The following is a 22,253-nucleotide window of genomic DNA, read 5'->3' as shown; positions in this document are numbered from 1 at the left end:
CTTATTTTTCATTAAACAATGACAGTATGTTTTAGAGACTTCTATATCATATTGTTCTCTGAGCAACAATACAATATTGTTTTCCATCTGTAGACTTTTGCTTGTAACAGAGACCATTCTTTAGTTTATAGAGTTGGGTGAGAACTTGTAGCACATCTCTAGATATCGACAGTTTTTCTCAAATCTAAATTATTGCCACTTTTTTTTAAATAATAATGATTCAGAGTTTAATTGAACCCCTTTAATTAGCATCACTACTGCCTAAAACTTTTGCACAGTACTGCATATTGTAGAACTGCATTGTATGTAATTTATTGTGTCATGTAATAAAGTAATGAAAGATTTTGCATGAGAAAAAGACTTAAAAATAATGTATATTAAGATATGAACGTTATTTAATTAATAATTTGTGCATATCGTATATTATATCATATAGCAAAAATATAATGTTTTAATTACATTGAAGACTCACACATAGACAGCAGCCTGGCTGGAATTTTAAGCCAGGTCCGCAAGAAACACAATATTAAGAGTTTTTGTGGAAATTCCATATTGGAGATGTTATATTATAAATGATTTTCCAATGCACTGACACCTCCCGGCCACACGGAGGCGAGCTCTGCTGGAACCTCCTCTTGGTGGATCCCTTGTCTTCTGTTTGCGGAACTCGGTCCACGGGTTACGTAGCAGGGCGACTCGTCTTTTTCGCCCGCGGGATGGTCAACCTGGGCGTCCGCAAGGTCGACGACGAGCTGGCCGCCAAGCGTCCGGTGAGTTCGCCCCGACGGAGGCGCCGGATCGTGTTGCGCTGCTGTAACGCCGCTCCCGCTTCCGGCAGGGCCTGCAGCAGTACGCCGCCTGCCAGTCCCACGCGTTCATGAAGGGAGTGGGGACGTTTATTCTGGGTGAGAGCGACCACGTTTCATATCTGCATGCAACCCCTGGAAAGGGGGGAATTCACGTGTTTTCTACCCCAGAGATCAGCGAAGTTGAGCAGCGACCTCTAGTGTTCCTACTGGGTAAATATCCGAGTCCCTGTACCCTCCCAGTAACATTTACAACATTTATCAGACGCCCTTATCCAGAGCGACTTACAATCAGTAGTTACAGGGAGCAACTTAAGTGTCTTGCTCAGGGACACAATAGTAAGTGTGCGTCATAACCAGTGTTTTCCCAACAGGTACGGGCGCGCTGTTTTCTGTCCAGGCAGCTGTACAGAGGAGAATTCCTTACCCTTTTCAATGGAACTTGCTAATATCAATAGGTGAGTGCGCGGTGCATTATGATGCCAATGTTTACATCCCTAAATGTGCGCTTAGATTAGCGTGAATAAGACGCATGCACATTGCACATTTGAGATCCTAAATCTGTCTAAATTCTGATTTTCTCTTGACTGAACCCTGCTCCCACAGTGGGCTCATCGGTTGGCAGCTATGCAGTGACCCGACGGGAAACCCAGAAGTGTTCGGACTTATGGATCTTTCTTGAGACGGGAAGATACCCAGGCCAGACACCTGAGCGTAGGTTTCCAGTTGATGACTATTTCACAGATACATAAACAGTGATCACTGGAGGCTTTGCTTTGCATTGTGAATTATGTGGACAGTTTGTGTGTCACATGTAGTGTCTACATGAATAATTGTGTACTGTGTTCCAGAGGAGGAAACTGCTCATTCAACTGAATCTCCTCAACCTAAAGTCACAGTGTATGGGGATGTGATGGACTGACAGGAGACATTTTGCATCAATACATTTTATTATTAATTTTTTTTTGTGAATCTGCTGATCATTGTTCATAAGCAATCATATCTTATTCCCCAGAATGTAATTTTTAATCAAATCAAATTAAACCACATCTGCCCCCCCTATATATATGGTTGCAGTTCTATCAATTTCTTCAGCTAATCTCTCAGTATAACGTGTTGCTCTTAGTGTGTATAACCTGTGTGGCCTAAATTGCACTGGTAAGATTTCAGGCGACAGCTGTGGTTTTCAGGGTGCTGTGCATTCAAAAGATAATCTGCAAAGTGAATCATGTAATGTGGATTAATTTTGAGGTTTAAGGACGTGTGTTTTGCTGCTTGGAACAGCAAGATTTACAAAAGCTTGCACACAGAGATCAAAGATTAAACACAATAGCCAAACATGGAGATCAAAGGAGGTCAGCAATGCCAAGTGAACAATCTGTACCAGGATGCTCTTCAGGAGATATTTCCCACATAATAGAGCGGATGGGCTAAAAAAAGAGAGGGTTAAGGAAGCGCCCCATAATCAGAAGGTTGTGGGTTCGAATCCCGATCCACCAAGGTGCCACTGAGCAAAGCACCGTCCCCACACACTGCTCCCCGGGCGCCCTTCATGGCTGGTTAAATTCAGAGGACACATTTCTCTGTGTGCACCATGTGTTGTGCTGCAGTGTTTCACAATCACTTCACTTGAATAAACTGAAAACAAAACAACACAATGGAACAGGACCAAATAAAACCAAAATGCAATGTGACAGTGTTGAATAAACATACAAGAAATTGACAGCGATCAGGATTCAAACACCTGTCAACTTGCTTGTTTTTCTCATGTTGGGTCTGAGACGTGACAGGATAAGTAGGTTTTTAGCCTGGATTCATATATAGAAACTATCTAATGCATGCCTGAATATTCCTTGTCGGGTGTTTGCCAAGAGTTGGGGTTCCAAAAATAAATCCTCTGTTTCCAACAGCGACTTTGCATACATGGGTGACTCCTGCATCAGAGAAACTTGCTGGCTCTAGCAATATTTGTTAGGTGGAAGTACACTGTCCTAGAAATATTTTGAATTTGACACTCAAATAATAAACCAGGGTCAAAGGTCACACACTCTGTTGTACATAAAGGTAAATTGATGCCAAAATTAATACAAGTCAATTGCCTGAGAGGCAACATGTACAACAAGAATAACAAAGAGGCTAGAACTGAACCCTGTGGAACCTTTTCTTTGGTTAGTCCAACAAAATGAAAGGATCCGACAAGTGGAATTTGAACTAGCTTTTCTAGTCGATTTAATAGAATGTCAAGAGATCTAGCACCGAGATAAAAGTGCTGGTATGTATATATGGGAGAAGCTCCTTTAGTACTTTTAGTAGGGCAGTGTCTATACTATGGTACATACTATAAAACCTCAGGATTAAGACCAGGTTTCTTTAGTGTTGGTTTTATAATGGATGTCTTAAGGGATAGAGGAACATATAAGAGAAATTTATGAATTAATTAAGCTCAAAAGTGACTCACCTAAAACGGGTAAAAGTTAAAGAACACAAAAAAGTGATCAAAAAAATAAAGGGAACATTTAAACAAGAAAATGTAACTCAAAGTCAATCACACTTCTGTGAAATATAACTGACCAAGATCCGAACAAGAGGAGATCTTTCAGGAGACCATCCGCCACCTCATCAGGAGCATGTCCAGGCGTTGAAGGGAGATCATGCAGGCACATGGAGGCCACACACACAATACTGAGCCTCATTTTTACTTGTTTTAAGGACATTACATCGAAGTTGGATCAGCCTGTAGTGTGTTTTTTCCACTTTTGAGTGTGACTCCAAATCCAGACCTCCATGGGTTGATAAATTTCCATGGATAATTTTTTGTGTTTTTTTGTTGTCAAGCACATTCAACTGTGTAAAGAATATTCATTTTCATTCATTCAAATCTAGGATGTCTTATTTTTGTGTTCCCTTTGTTTTTTTGAGCAATGTACAATTAGCAGGCGTTGGGTCAAGGATACAGGCTGAATCCCCCAGAGTGGGGCACAATCCAGCACAGGGCGCACGCACAGAAGCCGTTCACTCACACCTATTTCCAATTTACAGTCGCCATTCCACCTACTGTGCATGCATTTGAATGATAGGAGGAAACCTACGTCAACTTGGGGAGGCTATGGGGAGGCTATAAACTCCACATAAGCAAGGTCAGAGCCGGGATTTGAACGCACAACCTCTGAGAAGTGGGGCCATGTCGTCCTTGTGCCGCCATGCGGCCACATTTTCATTTCAGATCAAGTTAAAGGAATGATTGTGGAGGCTGTTGGCAAAACAATAGAACCATTATAACCACATAACTCCCCAGGTGAAAATAGAAACCAAAGCACAAGTCATTAAAGAGTCCATCTTACAAACAAAAAAGTCAGATAGGCATCATGGGCCGGTTCTACACAGCATAGCACATATTACACAATCTTTAAAACAACAATAGCAAAACAATCATCAAATTTAATCTGAATTTACTTTCTTGGTAATCATAACCGGTTCTGTTTTAGCCATGCCCATAATCCACAGAACCCTGCAACTATGCAACAGCTTTGTTTAAAACTCTTAAGATTTAAAGATTTGCAGTACTTCCTCTCAAGAAAGAAAAAAAAGATAATGCGGCGACCCAGCTTAGAAATCAGTAGACCAGTGCACAGAGACAATGCAGAAAGGACGTGTCTCTCTCTGTGTGTGTAAGTGTGTTTGCAGAGGATATATTTAAACCAAAAAGTTAGACTTAGACTCTTCTTTAGAAATTATTTCCCGTGTAAATGATGTTGCTTTGTACAGAGAACACGCTACACTTGTATCTTAAACTAATGAAAAACAAATTACAAAAAGAAAGTTTGAGGTATTAATGTAACCCACTGTAAAAAGACCATGAAGACCATGTGGTGTGGGAGAAGAGAATAGAGTGTGTAGAAAAAAACTCTTTCTCCCTCCACACAAAGCACTGTATTCAACCACTCCAATTTGATGTTACCTGGCAGAAAGAGGCATGGCACAATAGAGGTTAAAAATGAACAGTTTCTAATAACCGGTAAATAATTATTGTGGTTACATGTGAATATTGAATGTAAAAAGGTACCAAGGTTACAGAGAAAATAAAAATGAGAAGAAAGAGTAAAGAGGGAGAAGAGAAAAAGAGGGGGAGAGAAAGGCTCAGAAGCCTCCCGGCTTCCGATGGAAAAACCCCTGAGCAAGAAGCTCAGAGGTCCCTTTTTCCACATGTGAGCCGACTTTTATACCCCTGGCCTGGTCACTGACCAATCAGAACCTGTTGTTTCTGATGTCACGCCCCCGGTGCCTCCCATTTGGGGAAGACAAAGAGGGTGGGCGGTCCTGATGGCTGATACTTCACACGTAACCGTCAGACAAAAGGCATGTAAAACAGAGGTGTCGAATCTTCACGCACAACCATCGACACAGGAATGTCACACTTCCCCCTGCAGACATCTGTTATGCAAGGCAAAAGCAGGCTCCCGTGATGTCCATTCTTACACCACATTTGTTGATGCACTAGATTCTGTGCTGTGAATTTTGTCAGTAGTGTGAATTTGGCCAGTTTTATGGCTGCTTTAATCAGTTCAACTTTTTTCAAATGTACCAAAATAATTGAAAATGGATTTCTAATAATGAATGAAGCTGTAACAGACTTACACAGCATTGGAAATAAAGACTAATGGTTGCTGATTAATTTATTCTTCACATATTTGCAGTTATTCCATCATTAACAGTCATTTCCAGTAACCAGAGTAATTTACAACATGAACAATGTCTGGACTGTTTCTTTCTTTTTTTTTGTGTGAACTGATTGTCATTGTGATACACAGCAGCACAGCACACGGTGCACACAGTGAAATTTGTCCTCTGCATTTAACCCATCACCCTTGGTGAGCAGTGGGCAACCATGACAGGCGCCCAGGGAGCAGTGTGTGGGGACGGTGCTTTGCTCAGTGGCACCTCAGTGCCACCTTGGCGGATTGGGATTCGAACCGGCAACCTTCTGATTATGTGTCAGGATCCGGTCCGAAATGGGGGTTACTCCGGTCCGGATCAGGATCAGGATGTCTTCCCTGTCCTGTGCTTCACCATTAAACCCCTGTTCCGTGATGTCAGGTGAACGCGTCCTTCATTCCTCGTCACTCTTCGTCCTCCTCTCCGTGCACCCGCCGCGTCATGCCCGCATGGACGTGACATTATGTGGCCACTTCCTTAACTTCTTGGCCACCACTGCCCCTGTAAAATAAATAAATAAATAAATAAATAAATAATGCAGTCGAGATTTCCACATTTGGGGAATTCTCAGGGGTCAGCAAAGCCGAAGTGCAATGGGTGAACCGCCTTCTTGATCACGGTATCTCCCATGCCAGGTAAAACCATTTCCCATTGAACATAAGGACATTTCTAAATTACCATAACAGTAGTGTCTTCACAAAGATAAACATACAGTACAGGCCAAAAGTTTGGACACACCTTCTCATTCAATGTGATTTCTTTATTTTCATGACCATTTACGTTGGTAGATTCTCACTGAAGGCATCAAAACTATGAATAAACACATGTGGAGTTATGTACTCAACAAAAAAAGTTGAAATAAATGAAAACGTGTTTTATATTCTAGTTTCTTCAAAATAGCCGCCCTTTGCTCTGATTACTGCTTTGCACACTCTTGGCAACCGCCGTGTCTATGTGAGACGCAGAAAAGGTGAACGGATGGATTCCACATGCCTGGTTCCCACTGTGAAGAATGGAGGAGGAGGTGTGAAGGTGTGGGGGTGTTTTTCTGGTGACACTGTTGGGGATTTATTCAAAATTGAAGGCACACTGAACCAGCATGGCTACCACAGCATCCTGCAGCGACATGCCAACCCATCCGGTTTGCGTTAAGTTGTACGATCATTTCTTTTTCAACAGGACAATGACTTCAAACACACCTCCAGGCTGTGGTGGGCTAGGGCTATTTGACCAAGAAGGAGAGTGATGGAGTGCTGTGACAAATGACCTGGCCTCCACAGTCACTGGACCTGAACCCAATCGAGATGGTTTGGGGTGAGCTGGACCGCAGAGTGAAGGCAAAGGGGCCAACAAGTGCTAAACACCTCTGGGAACTCCTTCAAGACTGTTGGAGAACCATTTCCGGTGACGACCTCTTGAAGCTCATCAAGAGAATTCCCAGAGTGAGCAAAGCAGTAATCAGAGCAAAGGGTGGATATATAAAACATGTTTTCAGTTATTCCTTTTTTTGTTCAGTACATAAGTCCACATGTGTTCATTCATAGTTTTGATGCCTTCAGTGAGAATCTGCCAATGTAAATGGTCATGAAAATAAAGAAAACACATTGAATGAGAAGGTGTGTCCAAACCTTTGGCCTGTACTGTGTGTGTGCATGAAAACTGCTTTGTGGTGATTTCTACTGCGGTGTCTTGTTAAATCATAACCAGTTCCATTTAAGCCATACATAATTTTAGTTCATACTAGAGGTTTATTGCATTCTTTATCGTCATGCATGCACTGACATGTTCTGGAACCACATTATGCAACACATCTGGGTGAGGCCATGTGAGACGGTACTATCCACACCCCATCCCATTCTCTCCACTGCGGTATCTTGGCCAGGAATGGACAGCGTCACCCCCACATGTGCCTTCCCGCTGTGATCCCTGTCACTGCAGAGCATGCAACGCTGCAGGGGGTTAAAACATCAACGGTCCTAATTACTCTGGTTCTCTAGTTAACCAGCTCATGTGTGCGTTCCCTAATGACTGTAGATACTCTTCAGTCCCTTTGGTTACTGTGTGCTGTGTATCACAATGACAAAAAACAATCACCTTCAATTAAGTGTCTTGCTCAGGGACGCAATGGTACTAAGTGGGGTTTCAACCTTTCACTTTGTGGTTTTCTGGTTCATGTATTAGTGTGTAACCCCCTAGGCTACTACCACCATGATGACATTTGGAAATCTCCCTTATAGAATAACCGTGATGGAGTTTCTGGAATAAAGCATAAATTTTTTTTATGAAACATGTATTATGATTATGCTGATTAATATATATCAATAATTGTTATTACTAGTAGGATTTTGTTGTTTATTAAAACAGAAAGTTTTCCGTTTATTACGTTTTCCCTGTAATACGAACACGATTGGCAGAATATGGCCACGTGAAACAGTGAAGCGGGCCGAGCTGATTCTGTAGGGCTCCGACGCGCGGTAAGTAACGACCGCGTCGACAAATACAATGGAATTAAAAAAAAAAAAAAAAAGAAAACTCAAACTTCGCTTTCGCCGAAAGCTCAGCCAATCAGCAGAGGGCGGCCGGCCTCTCCGCCAATCACAGGGCGGCCTGGCCGAGCCGGGCAGACGTTTGAAGGGCGGTCCTCTTGAAAAAAGTGACTTTCCTTCCATCGTCCCGGGGAGGAGAGTCGCCGCAATATAAACAGCGGAGCTTCTGGGCTTTTTTTTTTTTTAATTGGTTTTAGACAACGACTTTAACAACCTTTTTTTCGCGAATGTGTGGAACTTGCACCGGGTTTGAGTGGATGGAAGTGGTCGCCACTTCGGAACCCCGGACGACTTCATGGCTTTGAACTGCAAATCGCGCAGCCCGGCACACGGCGGCATGCAGGCGGGCGAGGCGGACCTCACCACGGAGGGCCTGCCGAAGGCGTTCCTGCACAGCCTGCGGACGCTGTTCGACATCCTGGACGACGGCCGGCGCGGCTACGTCCACGTCTCGGAGATCGAGAGCCACTGGCGCGGCGCGGAGACGCGGGGCCTGCCGGGCGGCGTGCTGGACAGCCTGAGGCGCGTCACGCCGCCGCACGGGTGCCTGACTTTCGAGCGCTTCGTGGCGGGGCTGCGGTACTCGATGCTCAACCCCCAGGCTCCGGCGCACCAGCCCGGGTCCCGCGGCTGCGAGGGCAAAGTTCGCCCGCTGGGTCCCAGCAACGTGGCCAACATCCACCACAACCGAGCCCGGCTCCACGACGCCAAGCACGCCGAGTCCTCCGCGCACCACCCCGCCTGCGCGCCCCGCCACGGCCCCCACGGGTACGCGAGGACCGGCAGGAGCCTGGAGCGGATTCCCGTGGCGTATCGGACGGACGCGGTGCGAGTCGGGAAGAAGGGGCAGCCGCAGCATCAGCGCTCCGTCGAGTCCCTGGGCCTGGAGTCCCCTCAGCTTCACAAGCAGAGTAAGTGGGGGGGTCTTGATCTGAGAAAAATCGGTGGCCCCTATTTACATTTACAGCATTTATCAGACGCCCTTATCCAGAGCGACTTACAATCAGTAGTTACAGGGACAGTCCCCCTGGAGCAACTTAGGGTTAAGTGTCTTGCTCAGGGACACAATGGTAGTAAGTGGGATTTGAACCCGGGTCTTCTGGTTCACAGGCGAGTGTCTTACCCACTAGGCTACTACCACCATTTCTCCTGTCACGTGGTAAATATAAAGGACAAACGTGGAATAAACACGTTCAGGCCCACCGTGGTGCACCGCCATCCAACTAAACCCAGTGAAAAGTGACATGCATGAAATGCAGCCCTTTCGGGTGTAATAACTGGTTATTACTCGGACCTTCAGGAACGGTGAGAGTGATGCTTCCTGGCTCGGTTTGTTGTCCTTTTTGCTGTCCTGAGCTGTGTGTGTAACGGTGTGTTGTTACGAGCGCGTCCGTGAGTACGTCCGCGTCCATCGCTGAAACACGCACAGCTATCCTGGTTAATAGGATCAAGCGGGATATTAAAGGATCAGATCAGCCTCAGTAGGCAAAACCCACTGTCTGAATCAAAGAGCACACAGACACACACACACACACACACACACACACACACAGGCTGATTGTGTCGTTAGGACTGGTTGCCATATGGAAAAAGCAATGCGGCGTTGTCAGCTGATAACCCGGCAAACATCTGCAGCACAGTTTCAAACAAACTGTTTGAACTCTGATAAGCTGATAAAACCCGGCTCGGGTTTTTTTTAACCTACCGACCTGAAAAGCGGCCAGGTTGGTCTTATAAGGAATCGTTTCTAAAGGAAAAACCGAACACCGATTGAGGCGCAAGATTGACGGACCAATTAAGGCATTGCGTTCTTATTCAGGGGCTTTATTGACTGCCCTGCGCCGCAGACCAGAGGAATGCCAACGTGTGCGATCCACCGTTACGTTCCTAGAACCCGTCGGCACCCGGAGATGAAAAAGGAACCGGGCCGCGAGGATGAATTTCCACACTGTGACCTCATTTTAAAGGCTTTTGGCTTCGTTGGGCCTAAGGAGTGGAAACTGAGGATAATGCTGTACTCTTGGGGCCAGTGCGATAGATCATGTCCTGAGGGCGGTTAACGGGACCGCGGCCTCAACTCATCGGGATGATGGGGGCTTAATTCTTCCGTCCAACGCGATTGGGCGGCTCATTAGACCGGACGGTGTTCACAGTGTCCACGTGAGCAAATTAGCCTCGCGGCCTCCCCGATCCACTGTCCGCTCACACCCCCGCTTGACTGTCTGGAGCTATAAGTGTGACGCGCCCTTCTCGGCGACACGGCAGGCCGTGGCGCTTACATCACAGGCGCGAGGCTGGCTCGGTGTGGTGATGTAACCCCCACCCACATCTCGGCTGGGCCCGAGCGGATTACGGCTGTGGCAAGAGCACGGTCCAGCGCCACGTGGGAAACCCTTGCCCCGAGTGGTTTTGGGGAAAGTCCGAGATGGCCGCAGGCCATCGCTTCGCTGCGCGGTGTTGTGCAGCTTAGTTGCGGGTCGCAGGTTTAGGCAGGTGTGTGGAAGACCCAGAGAGATTATGTCTCTCTTTAAATGATGTCTGTTTTATGTCTTTAAAAACAGTAATAACTGAAAATGAGGTATAATGAAAGGACCGTGATAACCTAGATTTGTCTGTTAATCGTGTTGGGTTTTGTAGTTCATTTTAAATTGCATGGTCCAAACCTAAAGTTTAGCTGTACAGATTTTTTTAATAATAGAAAAACTGAATAATAGAGTATTTCTGCAATCTACATTATAAATGCAAAAGCGCTTTCCAATAGTGAAAGTGATTAGTTGTCGCATGTGATTCACCACAGCACAGCACGCGGTGCACACAAAGAAATGTGTCCTCTGCTTTTAACCCATTGCCCTTGGTGGGCAGTGGGCAGCCAGGACGGGCGCCCGGGTAGCAGTGTGTGGGGACGGAGCTTAGCTCAGTGACACCTTGGCGGCTCGGGATTCGAACCGGCAACCTTCTTCTGCTTACCTTCTAACCATATATCAAATTATGAGGAGTAATGTGCCAAAAATGTTATTATATTATAACAACACTCTCAAGTGAATTATGGGGCAATTGTCTCAGAATTTCAGGTCAGATCACCAGATTTGATCTAAATGCATGAAAGACGTGGATTGGCTTCAGAATTTGAACATTTGTATGACTTTCTCTGGGAGTATACACACACACACACACACACACACATATATATTTATATATATCCCAGCATCTAATTTAAAGCATCTAATATGTGATGATGCCCGATTTGTGGCCGCAGTTCTTCTACCCATCAATGAATGTTATTTTTTTTTATCAGCGACGATTTTTGTTATCGATTTTTGTTGGCAATTAAGACAATCGTTTCACCCCTATTGTGTAATACTGACATATTTCATATGTGTTTATTCTTTGACGCTTTGTCCTTTGTTCTCTTGTTTTGGGGTTTTGGTTTTTAGAATATGGTCAGAAGGTGAGTCTGGTAAGTTCATTACGTGCGCTTTAGACTTTCCAAGTAGGGATATTAATAGAGTCTTTCTGAGCTTGTCTTGCTGTCTTGTCTGCTTCTCCGTCCCTCTCTTCATACTTTGATCCCCGTGGTGTGTTTGTTTTAGGTGTGAGGAGCTGAAAAGGTCGGGGAGCAGGGCCTGCTGTGGCTTGCCATTCATGGCAGATTATCCAGCAGCCTTGGTGAGCTCACCTGGTACGACCCAGAGTTGCAGCTTTCTCCTTTAGTCTGTTTTTTTTTTTATTGTTATGAAAGAATTAGGTTAAATGGGAATTTTGAACTTGAGCAAAATGTACCACCAGAAAGCCTTGATGATTTTTTTTTTTCGTGGAGATCACCTGGCTGCCGGCTCCATTTAGGTTGTCTGAAAGTTCGCTGATTTTCGCTTGTGATCTGCCATGAATGAGCTTGTGCGAGGTCAGCAGTGGGCCTGGTGAATTGCCACAGACAGCAGTCTCACCGGCCTGGTGCAGACCCCCCAATTCCGCTGGGAATCGTTCGGTGCCGTCACTGCTGAGGAAGCTCTGCTGATCCTGTTGGACCGGTGGGCGTGGGCACAGTTACGAAAGAGTGCAAAGTGGTGCTGCGGGTCCCATTCAACACCGATACGTCGCTGCCCCTGGGTTGCTGTAATCTGAGGTGATGGGTAATAATGAGAGATCAGAGTTGACATTAATCCCACTGACTGGTGACTACCGGTCTCGAGGGATACACTGAATATTTATTTCTTGCATTTGAATTGTGTGGTAGCAGGAGACATGTTGGCATGTGACTGCGTATAAGGGACAAATTGTGATTCTTTGGCTGGAGTTTGTCAGAGAATCACTGAAACCGCAAGATTCGTGGCGGGTTCCTGATATGCAGGAGTCAGTACCAAGGAAGGTCAACCGGTCTCATTGACAAGCTTGGGGAGTCATGGTCACTTTTTTTTAAACATTCATTTTTGGTCATGAGTACATATAGCAGAATGTTCAGGTTTGTTCAGCATGATAAAAGAGTTCAAGATGTTGCCTTGGGCTCCAAATTCTCCCAGCCTCAATCTGATCGAGCTTCTGTTTGCATGGTCTAGGAAAACAAGTAATGAGCCATTGAGCTAGCAACTTACAAGACTTAAAGGATCATCTGCTGACGTCTTGGTGCCAGATAGCACAGGTCTCCTTGAGAGTTCATAGGAAGTCTGTGCATGTGCCATAACATTAGGCAGATGTTAGATGATCGGGCATGTGTCCTTTATTATCAAGAGACCATTATTTCCATTACTAGACCAGTTCTAGTCAAAAGTTTTCCACCGAATGCCCTTTCCACCACAGCGGTCCCCATTTACCCCAGGCTTGGGACCGGCACCAAGAAATAGGCGGTGACATGCGTCCCCGGTGGCTGGGTTTATTTTTTTACTTATTATGATAACCATTGTTGTTTATTTGAATTAGATGTGGTAATCAGTTGTTATTACATGCCTGATATTAGGAACTTTTTCTGTACCTCTTCTGGCCTCAGTCAGAGCGAAATGTATTACATTCTCTTCTGAACCCTTATAATGTACAGCACAGGCCAAAAGTTTGGACACACCTTCTCATTCAAATCATTCAATGTGTTTTCTTTATTTTCATGACCATTTACGTTGGTAGATTCTCACTGAGGGCATCAAAACTATGAATGAACACATGTGGAGTTATGTACTTAACAAATAAAGGTGAAATAACTGAAAACATGTTTTATATTCTAGTTTCTTCGAAATAGCCACCCTTTGCTCTGGTTACTGCTTTGTACACTCTTGGCATTCTCTCGATGAGCTTCAAGAGGTTGTCACCTGAGATGGTTCTCCAACAGTCTTGAAGGAGTTCCCAGAGGTGTTTAGCACTTGTTGGCCGCTTTGCCTTCACTCTGCAGTCCAGCTCACCCCAAACCATCTGGATTGGGTTCAGGTCCGGTGACTGTGGAGGCCAGGTCTCCACTTTTTGTTAAGTACATAACTCCACATGTGTTCATTCATAGTTTTGATGCCTTCAGTGAGAATCTACCAACGTAAATGGTCATGAAAATAAAGAAAATACATTGAATTAGAAGGTGTGTCCAAACTTTTGGCCTGTACTGTATATATGTAGTCTAGCAGGCCTTTTCGTAAATTTTTCTTGTACTTTACATTTTTGTGTTGGAATGGAGGGGGGACTGTATGTAATGTGACCTGCTCCACAGCACGGAATGGTCTCCAGATGTTCACTTTGAGGAGTGAATTTCTCTCTGGACATGATTCCCGCTTTCCCTCTTAAACTCTTGCTGCCTCCCCCACCTCCTGTTTCTTGCACTGATAATAACACACCTAACGTTTACTTTCGGTATGCGGCTGCAGGCCTGAGTTTGACACCACCAGAGATAACGCCGGGCGTCTGCATATCTGAAATATTTTCCCCTGACTTGCGACCTTGAACATACTGCCTTTTATAGGCATAAATAATTAACAGAAGAGCAGGGATCACACTGTGGAATGTTCTGTTTGTCAAATATTTCCAGAATTTCTAGACTGATTTCTTAAGGGTCAGGGAAGATTAATTATCATGTGTAATTCTATAAATTCTATAAAATAATTGATTTCTTTTGCATTATTCATTATTGCACATTGATAGAAGGTACATGAATCTCAAGTGGGCAGTGCAGTGTGCAGCTCCCCCGTGTGGTGGAAGGGAGTTTTAGCGTGATGGACACACCTCTCTCATACATTTAACTTAACATCTTTAATCAGTAAGGAATCAGTAAGTAAGGTCAGTTTTGAGGTCATTGGGTCTCAGATGACGAGGGTGCTGGATGATCTGGTCAACACTAACACAATCAGAGGTGGACAAACTAATTAAAAATTCAAGTAAAATTACTCATCTAAAATGTTCTAAAGTTAAAGCAAAAACTAGCTTGTTTAAAATATAAGAACTTTATGGCCAGCCATTCTGCCACATCCTTATTTTCACTGGGTTTGCACCATTGGGTTCTGCCAATATAATAATTTGTCACCTTCCACCTCTTCAAACAATTTAACTAGAATAGTTAAGAGTAGAGCCGTTTGGATAGATCACAGACAGCCCGCAACTATTATTGTAACTCTTATTATTGTAAGTATGTTTTATAAAACCTCTACCAAAATCTGTAGGCTGTGGGTTCAGTTGGTCTTTTCACTCAGCCTTTTGAATCCATTCCCTGTTAGTCAGGTTTACTGCATCACAGGGTGTAAGCCCCTGTCATAGACCAAAAAAATTAAATACTAGGGAGGCTGTGATCTTACTCTCATATTATAGTGATTTTCTTTAAGAGATAACAACAACAACATTTATTTCTTATATAGCCCAAAATCACATACAAGCCCTACAGTTCACACCCCCCACTCTTGACCCTTCTGCACACAAGGGAAAACCCCACAAAAAATCTGCTTTAGATTCCATTATTTATATTTATATTATTTGTACACACACACACACACACATACACACACCTGTGTTTAATAAAAACATATGAATGAACATGAATGAGGGACTGTAGAAGGTAAGAAGGTGTAAACATTGTTGGGTTAGCTGTGTATTTATGACTCCAAGCTGACATGCTCGTATGTCACTACAACTTGAATTAATGTTCAACTTTTTTATTATTATTATTGATTTTAGCTCTGTGTTACAGGCGCTGTAGAGACAGCTGGCCTTCCTCGCTCCCAGAGTGAGACGACTACAGGCTTCAGTGGGTCCAGACGCCATGGGCGGAGCAGAGACGAGCATAGACGACACACCATCACGAATGGGGTTGATTATGGGGTGGTAAGAATGAATACAGACTCTCCTGCTGTCTACACACACACAAACACACAGAACATGCAGGACATTCCAAAAAATCATCCTCATTAGAAGGCCATTTTGCGGTTTGGACAGTGAATGGGATCAGCTGCTCTTCCATTATGGCCATGTTTTGGGTGGTCCGTATGAACGCCACCAGCTGTTCAGGTTGGGTGTGGCTCTGCGCTCCGTATGGTCAGTTTTCACCGTTCCCCCACCCAGCTTCCCTCCCTCTGTATGGCCCACCCCTTACCCATTGCGCCCCCCTATCTCTCCCATTCTCTCGCTCGCTTTCTCTCTCTCTCCTCTCCTGACCCTCCTCCTTTCCCAGGCTCACTCTGTTCCCCCACTCTCTCCTTCTGCTCCGGTTTCTCCCTCTCTGCCTCTCTCTTTCGGACGTCTCTGTGAGTAATATAGCAGGGCTTTGTGACCCCCACCCTGCCCCCCTTCCCCCTTCCCTGGCCGCCCCGTCCTCATGGTTATGAGCCGGGTTGGGCCCAGGGGCCTGGAAGCAAGGGACTCGCTCGGCCCGTCCAGCCCAGCCTGGACAACGGTGTGGGCGGCCTACACCACCGTCTTCATCCCTCTGAGCTCCAGTCTGTACAGCACCAAGGCTCTGCACTTCTTCCTGTGGGTGAGTGGGATCTTGCATGCCACTGAAGAGCAGTACGTAAGTATTGTGGGTGTGTTTCGTTAGTCAGTCGGTGAGGACGACCCTGCTGCTCTCGTGTTGCTGGTTAATGTGCGGCTTTGCAGTGGCTGGCCTGCGTATTACAGTACACTAGCATTTATATATAGTTTTGTCTGTTTTGAGAGTTATAGACTACAGATATACATTCTTAGATATCATGAACATTTTTTTTTTATTATTAATTCAAAAAGGTAAACTATCAACCCTTTCCCTAAGTATTGATTATAGAAATGAAGAGACCTCTCAGGATATTTCTATATTGTGAATCTTCTTATCAGTCAAAACCTTTTACATACAAAATGTAACATAAAAATTTGCCTGTAATGAATAGAGCATATATGAATAGGTTACCAGAATTTACAGACAGATTAGAATTAACCTGTGAAAAATAATTTCCCATATTCACTAGTGCACTCATATTTAAACAGGTCGATATCATTAGAAATCTAGATTTGTGTAATGATCACTTATTTCAACATTAAAGTGCTCTTTGCCCTAGTACATAAGTAGCACCTAGTAGGTGTAGCGCAATATTATCTAAGAAATAGTGCAATCACAGTGTTTTAGTAAAATATTTTCTAGGGTGTATAACATGCTCTAGTCTGGCTTGAAAGACGTTTTTGCCTGCCTGATGTCAAGCTGTCATGCCCTGTCTGAAAAACCCTGCAGGATTTTTGGACTCGTGCTAAGTTTAAGTCGCTGCCGCGCCTGGTCACCCTGAGCGTGCTGTTTAAATGATCAAAAATCTGACTTTGGCGCTGCCAGTTCCCACCTCTGCTGTGCGGCTGAGCTCTGTATTTCTCACAAAGTTCTGCCCCCCACTCCTCTCTTTAGAAAGAGGATTTACCCTCTCGGTGGCCCACCACACAAACAGGCCGGTTGACACCGGGTCACACTTCATTCCACACACAAAGGACCACCCCCCACCCCCCGCCCCCCCGGTCCACTCTACAGCTCGTTCAGTTCTGCCTCTCTCTCTTTCTCTCAGTGTCACCCTGTCTCTCTCTGTCTACGTTTTTCACTTTCGTTTCTCCTCCGCCCTTTTTACAACTGCCATTGAAGCGAGCAGCGGCTGAAAGGAAAATGTGTTTAGTATGCACTGGGACGGGAGACAGGAGGGCACAGGTTCGGCCCCCACGGCTCAGTGAGCTCATGCAGTTCAGCGAGAAGTGAAAACGCAGCAGGAACAGAGCGTCGCTCTGAGCATGGATCATACCGCTGTTACGAAATGGACAGATCAGCAGTGGACAAATAAAACAGTGCTGTTACGAATATTACCAGATTCAGGGATATATAATATTTAGGAAGAACTTGGATACAAATTAGACTCATTAGAGGATTGAATGTTCACAGAATATTCCCATGCCACCAGGGAAGAAGAAATTCACTGATGGTATAACCAGCTACTGACAACATTTGTTGGGTTTAAAATTGTGTTGCCAGCTGAAACATAATCATCCATGCTTACCTATTTATGTTCAAATTTAATAAACCATTTAAATGAACAGTTCAAAGGAATATTGCTGGAATTTGTAGTTTTGCATATGTTTTATGATGTGATTCTCGTCACCTTGAAAATAATGATAACTTTTCCCCCCTGATTAATATTATAGTGTGTCAAGAACCCATGAACTGCCATCTCTCAGTAAAACACTTCATACTATCTAGATGATGCTGCTGAAATTCATTGGCTGTTTTGTGTTTTGTCTTTGGCAGCTGAAGCAGATGAAGGAGCTGGAGCAAGAGAAGGATTCACTGTTGGCAGGCCTGGATGTGGTGGAGCGTGCCCGTGAATGGTACCAGACCCAGATCCACAACGTTTCTGAGAGGCAGAGACAAGTCGGACAAAGCAACTGCACGGTATGTGGGAATGGAGAAGGGTGAAAGCGATGGAGGAGCCTCCAGCGTGATCTTGTATTTGCAATGAGGTGTACATGAGGTCACGTGTACTTTTTAGAGTCCGAGCAGAGTGCACACGGTTACATGTTGACTCCGTTACATAACAACTCTCAACTTTTTGGGGACCCATCCAGACACCCCATGTCTTGAGCAGCAAAGTTACAATTAAACAGGAGGGGGTTGGCTGGAATGATGAATGACGAAGTGCCAGTCAATCTGTGCATCTTCCTTTTATGGATGTCCATCGTTAGTTTTCATCTCAGTCAATGTCTACTGGCCTGGTGATATGGTTTTAGGATACATTTCTACGATGTGATTTGGCCTGGAGCCGGTTGAAACCATTTGTACTTGAGGTTGCTCTAGTTCTAGGAACTTCTAGTTCCTTTTCATTCCATCCATCTTATGTTGGCTGTTTACACAAATCCAGTTGTTAGACCCTGCTCGCTTTGCGTCCATTTTGTGTCAAAGCTGACTGAGGATTAATAGGAGAAAAAACTCTAGATGTGTTGAAACACTAAAAAGTGACTTTTCAGTTCTGAAATTCTGAAGTTATAATCTGACAAACAAAATATTTTCATTAGGATTTTTCATCAGAATCCAGCGAAAGTCGTCTGAATGTCCTCCTCCCCAAACTCCAGGAAGTCAACCACTGCCTTAATGACCTCATATCCTGCGCTGGAATGGTCAGTTTCTATATACATATGTACAGCAGGGAATGGAGGGCTGAACATAACACAGGCTGCTTTTGTCTTCTCCCTCATCAGCCCTTCCCTTCCCCTGGTACCCAGGCCTCTACCGTTTCTACCGGTTCCCAGTCGTCTGTTCCGGCTCCCTCGCAGGCCATTCAGAGGCTGAAGGACCAGAACCGGCTGCTCACTCAGGTGCCACTTGATTTGTCTCCATTACAAGAAGCTGATAACCAGCTGTGGAGATCTGAACAACCACAATATGTGCAAACAAGTTTAGGGCCACTGTGACTGTATCTCCTAAACAACAACAAATTAAATGATTAGTTTTGCTGCTGAGGTCTGTGCAAAGCCTTAGTTATTATAATATAAGTTATTATATATCAGTAACGTATTCTCACCACGCACGCACGCACACACACACACACACACACACACACACACACACACATATATATATATATATATATATATATATATATATATATATATATATATAAAGAACAGCATTCACTGAGTGGGTTTTTTTGTGATTACTGAGCTGAACTAATAATTTTACAAATTCTGAATATTAACATGCGTAAAAGTGCATGCCGATATTATCTTTTGAGTTTTACTGCATGCATTATGGTGCTTTCTGCTTTCCCACTCTGTGCTGCACATGCCTGCACTTGGACAGACATATCTAAAACAGTGCATTTAAATCAGTTTTATGAACAAACAAGTGGGATAGAGTGCAAATGAAAGTGAATTCATTCATTTTTTTCTGAATGTAAACTTGGAAACTAGTTATTGTTTTTCAGTGTGAACTGGCACAGCACTGGTTATAGATGCAGCAGGGCCCTCTGACGCATCCCCTTTCACCTCCCCACCCGCAGGAGGTGACTGATAGGAGTGAGCGCATCACTCAGCTGGAGCAGGAGAAGTCAGCCCTGATCAAGCAGCTGTTCGACGCACGGGCCAGAAGTGCTCACGACAGCAGCGCTCTGGACTCCACTTTCATCTAAGCTCACCAGCAGTGGACGCTTAGGCGTCTGGAGAACCTCCTTGACTTATGCTGTGTCATAAACGTCATTTGACCACCCCACCTGGGCCATGAACAGAAACGCTGTGGTCATGGGGTCAACTGAAATTGGACACTTTTTTTTTTTACCTGGCGATGACCCTGAAGTAGCAAGTGCATGACCACTCACACCAGACCCAGATTCCACTAAATTAAACCAGTAAATTGATGGTGATCAGTTCCCAAGTGTTTGCAAACTTGAGAAAAATTTAGATGTCAGTGGAGCAACTGTGATGGACATCAGCAGGAGGTTTGCACAGTCGTGGGAAGTAACACAATTCAGGGGCTGCATCCTTGTGAGACCACATTTGAAGACCAGAAGCCTCTTAAGTGACCTGACGTGGCTGTCCTGATTACAAAGCACCTTCAAATGTAGCCATTCTATGCATCCTTCTAGTGCCTGGGGCAAAAATTATTCATGCAATGAATATTTCTTTGGCCAATTTCATTGTTTATAGTGCACACATTTTCAGACTGAAAAATCCAAAATAAATAAGAAACGTATTAATTCATTATGGTACATAATGTGCTCTGGTAGAGGGTCTGCTGTTTATGATGCAAAAGTTACCAATGGTGAAACTGTAGTTAATCATATGCAGTCCAGTAAATTGAGACATACCCATCATGTCTTCTGTTCCACGACTGTACTCATAACCTTCATCTGACCTCTGTCCCTCTCAGCTGGTATTTGGTTAGTCAGTATAGGTTTGTGCTGCACTATCCCACCAAAACAAGTTGCAGCGGTGGTCCCATGGGCTCTATGACTTTGAGTAAAAGTCCATTATAGGATATTAGAGAGAATATGGATGTGCAGAAGTTTAATGAAAGTGTCTCAGTGTCGAAACACACGCTAGCTATTTGCCAGAAATGTCCATTGGAGGTTCTTTATGGAGGTGTGACTAGACGAGCTCAGCTTGGTGCCTGTGTTTACCTGTGTTCAACAAGAGCAGGATGTGTGTGTGGCGGAGGGGTTGTGAAAAAGTAAAGCTGAAGTGTAGAGTGAGGTAAATGTGGGTGTAGCTTACGCAACATGCTCAAACATTACGCACTACTCAAATGTAGCCTACAAGATAAGTGCATAAAATAAACATGTTTAAATACAATCCAAGTTCATGGTCAGAAGTGGAAAGGAGGGAGGTGGAGGCGACTGGAAGGTCTGAGGAATTGGGAAGTGTGTAAAGACAGCCAGGGACAGGTTGCTGAACCGCAATTCTGGTGGATTTTCAGATTATGGAATATTAACAGTTTACACTTAGACTTAATTTGAATTGGAAGAGAGCATGGTCTAATAATGCATGTCATAATTTGTCCTTAACGGGATGAATAATACCTTCTCTCATATGATACCCACCGAGGAACTGATCCTTGTCTTGTGCTTTGGCTTCAGAAACGATGAATGTTTGTTAACCCATTTTAACAATCCTAAACCCTTGCTGCTGGCACGTCCTGTTGGACACACATGCCCAATACTTTATCTCTACGCTTTCTGTCTTGAAATGCATTGCATTTCTGTCTTTAAAACACTTATTTTGCATCATTAACCTCAACAAATGCAAGCCTCTTTAAAGTCTCTGGATACGTAGCACTGGTTCTGCATGCGAATTAACCACTAAAGTGAAAGTGAAAGTAATTGTCATTGTGAAGCACAGCACATTCAACAAAATGTGTCCCCTGCATTTAACCCATCACCCTTATTGAGCAGTGAGCAGCCATGAAAGGCGCCCAGGGAGCAGTGTGTGTGGATCTTTTGATTAAAGATGTGCTGTGCTGTGTTTCACAATGACAACCTCTTCGGTTTCACTTTCATTGCACTTCACTGCCCCACACATTAGTGCACAGATGCACAAATGATGCATAATTCTGTTGATGGGCAACTGCAGGTTCAGTTCACACTCCTGCACACCCCATGGTACAAAGCACTGAAGCAAAGCACTGAATGTTCGCTTGACCTCTTGAGCTTTTTGAGTGCTGATTTTAACACTGTTACAGACCCTGGTGACTCTCTTTCATCTCTTCTTTCAAACTATTTTTTTACACTCCGAGACATAGTTTACACTTTTGTTATGCTCTGTGGCAAGATGTAAAGTGGTCTGCACTTTTGCAGGCCTGCACTGTTATCTTTGACTCTCCAAAATGACTGTATTGCTGATGCAAATGAGCACTGATTACGTAGTCTCTTAAAAACTGCATACAGAGGACTTCATACATATGCACTGATCCAAAAACGTTTTCCCTCACTTTACCTGCAGGAATGTACAGGATCTTATACTGTACATGGTGAGTGAAAGCAGACAGAACTGTCTTTATACAATTTAGCCTTTTTTTTTTATTTTGTACCAAAAGTTAAATAACTTTTTACTTCCTAGTGCATGGTGATTTGATGATTTATAAATGAACATCTCTCTCTCTCTCTCTATGTGTGTGTGCGCGTGTTAGCAAAAAAAAATTTGGTTGGTGTGCCATCTTAACTGGTTCTCAAATATCTTCCATTCTTTTCTCTTGTGCAAAAATGCTTTTGCATTTATTTCATTAAAACGTGCAGCACTAAATGACTGT

General features: G+C 44.1%; 2 protein-coding genes and 1 pseudogene across 5 annotated transcripts; 2 read left to right on the top strand and 1 right to left on the bottom strand.

Moving 5' to 3' along the window:
* The first annotated feature begins 610 nt into the window (after positions 1–610).
* tmem141 (transmembrane protein 141) lies at positions 611–1,870 on the top strand. Of its 4 annotated transcripts, XM_028974927.1 has the most exons (6): positions 611–770; positions 839–905; positions 978–1,019; positions 1,181–1,264; positions 1,413–1,520; positions 1,658–1,870. In XM_028974927.1, exons 1-6 carry the CDS (start codon positions 717–719, stop codon positions 1,726–1,728), a joined length of 426 nt encoding a protein of 141 aa, XP_028830760.1. In that variant the 5' UTR covers positions 611–716; the 3' UTR covers positions 1,729–1,870. The 4 variants fall into 4 exon arrangements, with proteins under 4 accessions (XP_028830760.1, XP_028830761.1, XP_028830759.1 ...); XM_028974928.1 differs by lacking the exon at positions 978–1,019; XM_028974926.1 differs by having other exon boundaries at positions 839–1,019.
* A 4,155-nt stretch (positions 1,871–6,025) lies between these two features.
* Positions 6,026–6,162, bottom strand: LOC114787261 (uncharacterized; annotated as a pseudogene).
* Positions 6,163–8,221: 2,059 nt separating this feature from the next.
* On the top strand, positions 8,222–22,138 carry sapcd2 (suppressor APC domain containing 2). Its single transcript, XM_028974768.1, has 6 exons — positions 8,222–8,976; positions 15,210–15,343; positions 17,766–17,909; positions 18,530–18,631; positions 18,713–18,829; positions 19,513–22,138. Exons 1-6 carry the CDS (start codon positions 8,361–8,363, stop codon positions 19,639–19,641), a joined length of 1,242 nt encoding a protein of 413 aa, XP_028830601.1. The 5' UTR covers positions 8,222–8,360; the 3' UTR covers positions 19,642–22,138.
* Positions 22,139–22,253: the final 115 nt, after the last annotated feature.

The sequence above is a fragment of the Denticeps clupeoides genome, chromosome 3 (genome assembly GCF_900700375.1).
Source record: "Denticeps clupeoides chromosome 3, fDenClu1.1, whole genome shotgun sequence".
Lineage (NCBI taxonomy): Eukaryota > Metazoa > Chordata > Actinopteri > Clupeiformes > Denticipitidae > Denticeps > Denticeps clupeoides.
Note: the sequence above shows the minus strand (reverse complement) of the source record. Positions and strands in the feature narration are given on the sequence as shown.

Bases quoted from the DNA above. Each gene is read 5' to 3' on its own strand.
- sapcd2 (XM_028974768.1), top strand. From the start codon at position 8,361: ATGGCTTTGAACTGCAAATCGCGCAGCCCGGCACACGGCGGCATGCAG. The intron at 18,632-18,712 runs GTCAGTTTCTAT...CTCCCTCATCAG, and splicing joins TCATATCCTGCGCTGGAATG to CCCTTCCCTTCCCCTGGTAC. The intron at 18,830-19,512 runs GTGCCACTTGAT...CCCCACCCGCAG, and splicing joins AGAACCGGCTGCTCACTCAG to GAGGTGACTGATAGGAGTGA.
- tmem141 (XM_028974926.1), top strand. From the start codon at position 717: ATGGTCAACCTGGGCGTCCGCAAGGTCGACGACGAGCTGGCCGCCAAG. The intron at 771-838 runs GTGAGTTCGCCC...CGCTTCCGGCAG, and splicing joins AGCTGGCCGCCAAGCGTCCG to GGCCTGCAGCAGTACGCCGC. The intron at 1,020-1,180 runs GTAAATATCCGA...TTTTCCCAACAG, and splicing joins ACCTCTAGTGTTCCTACTGG to GTACGGGCGCGCTGTTTTCT.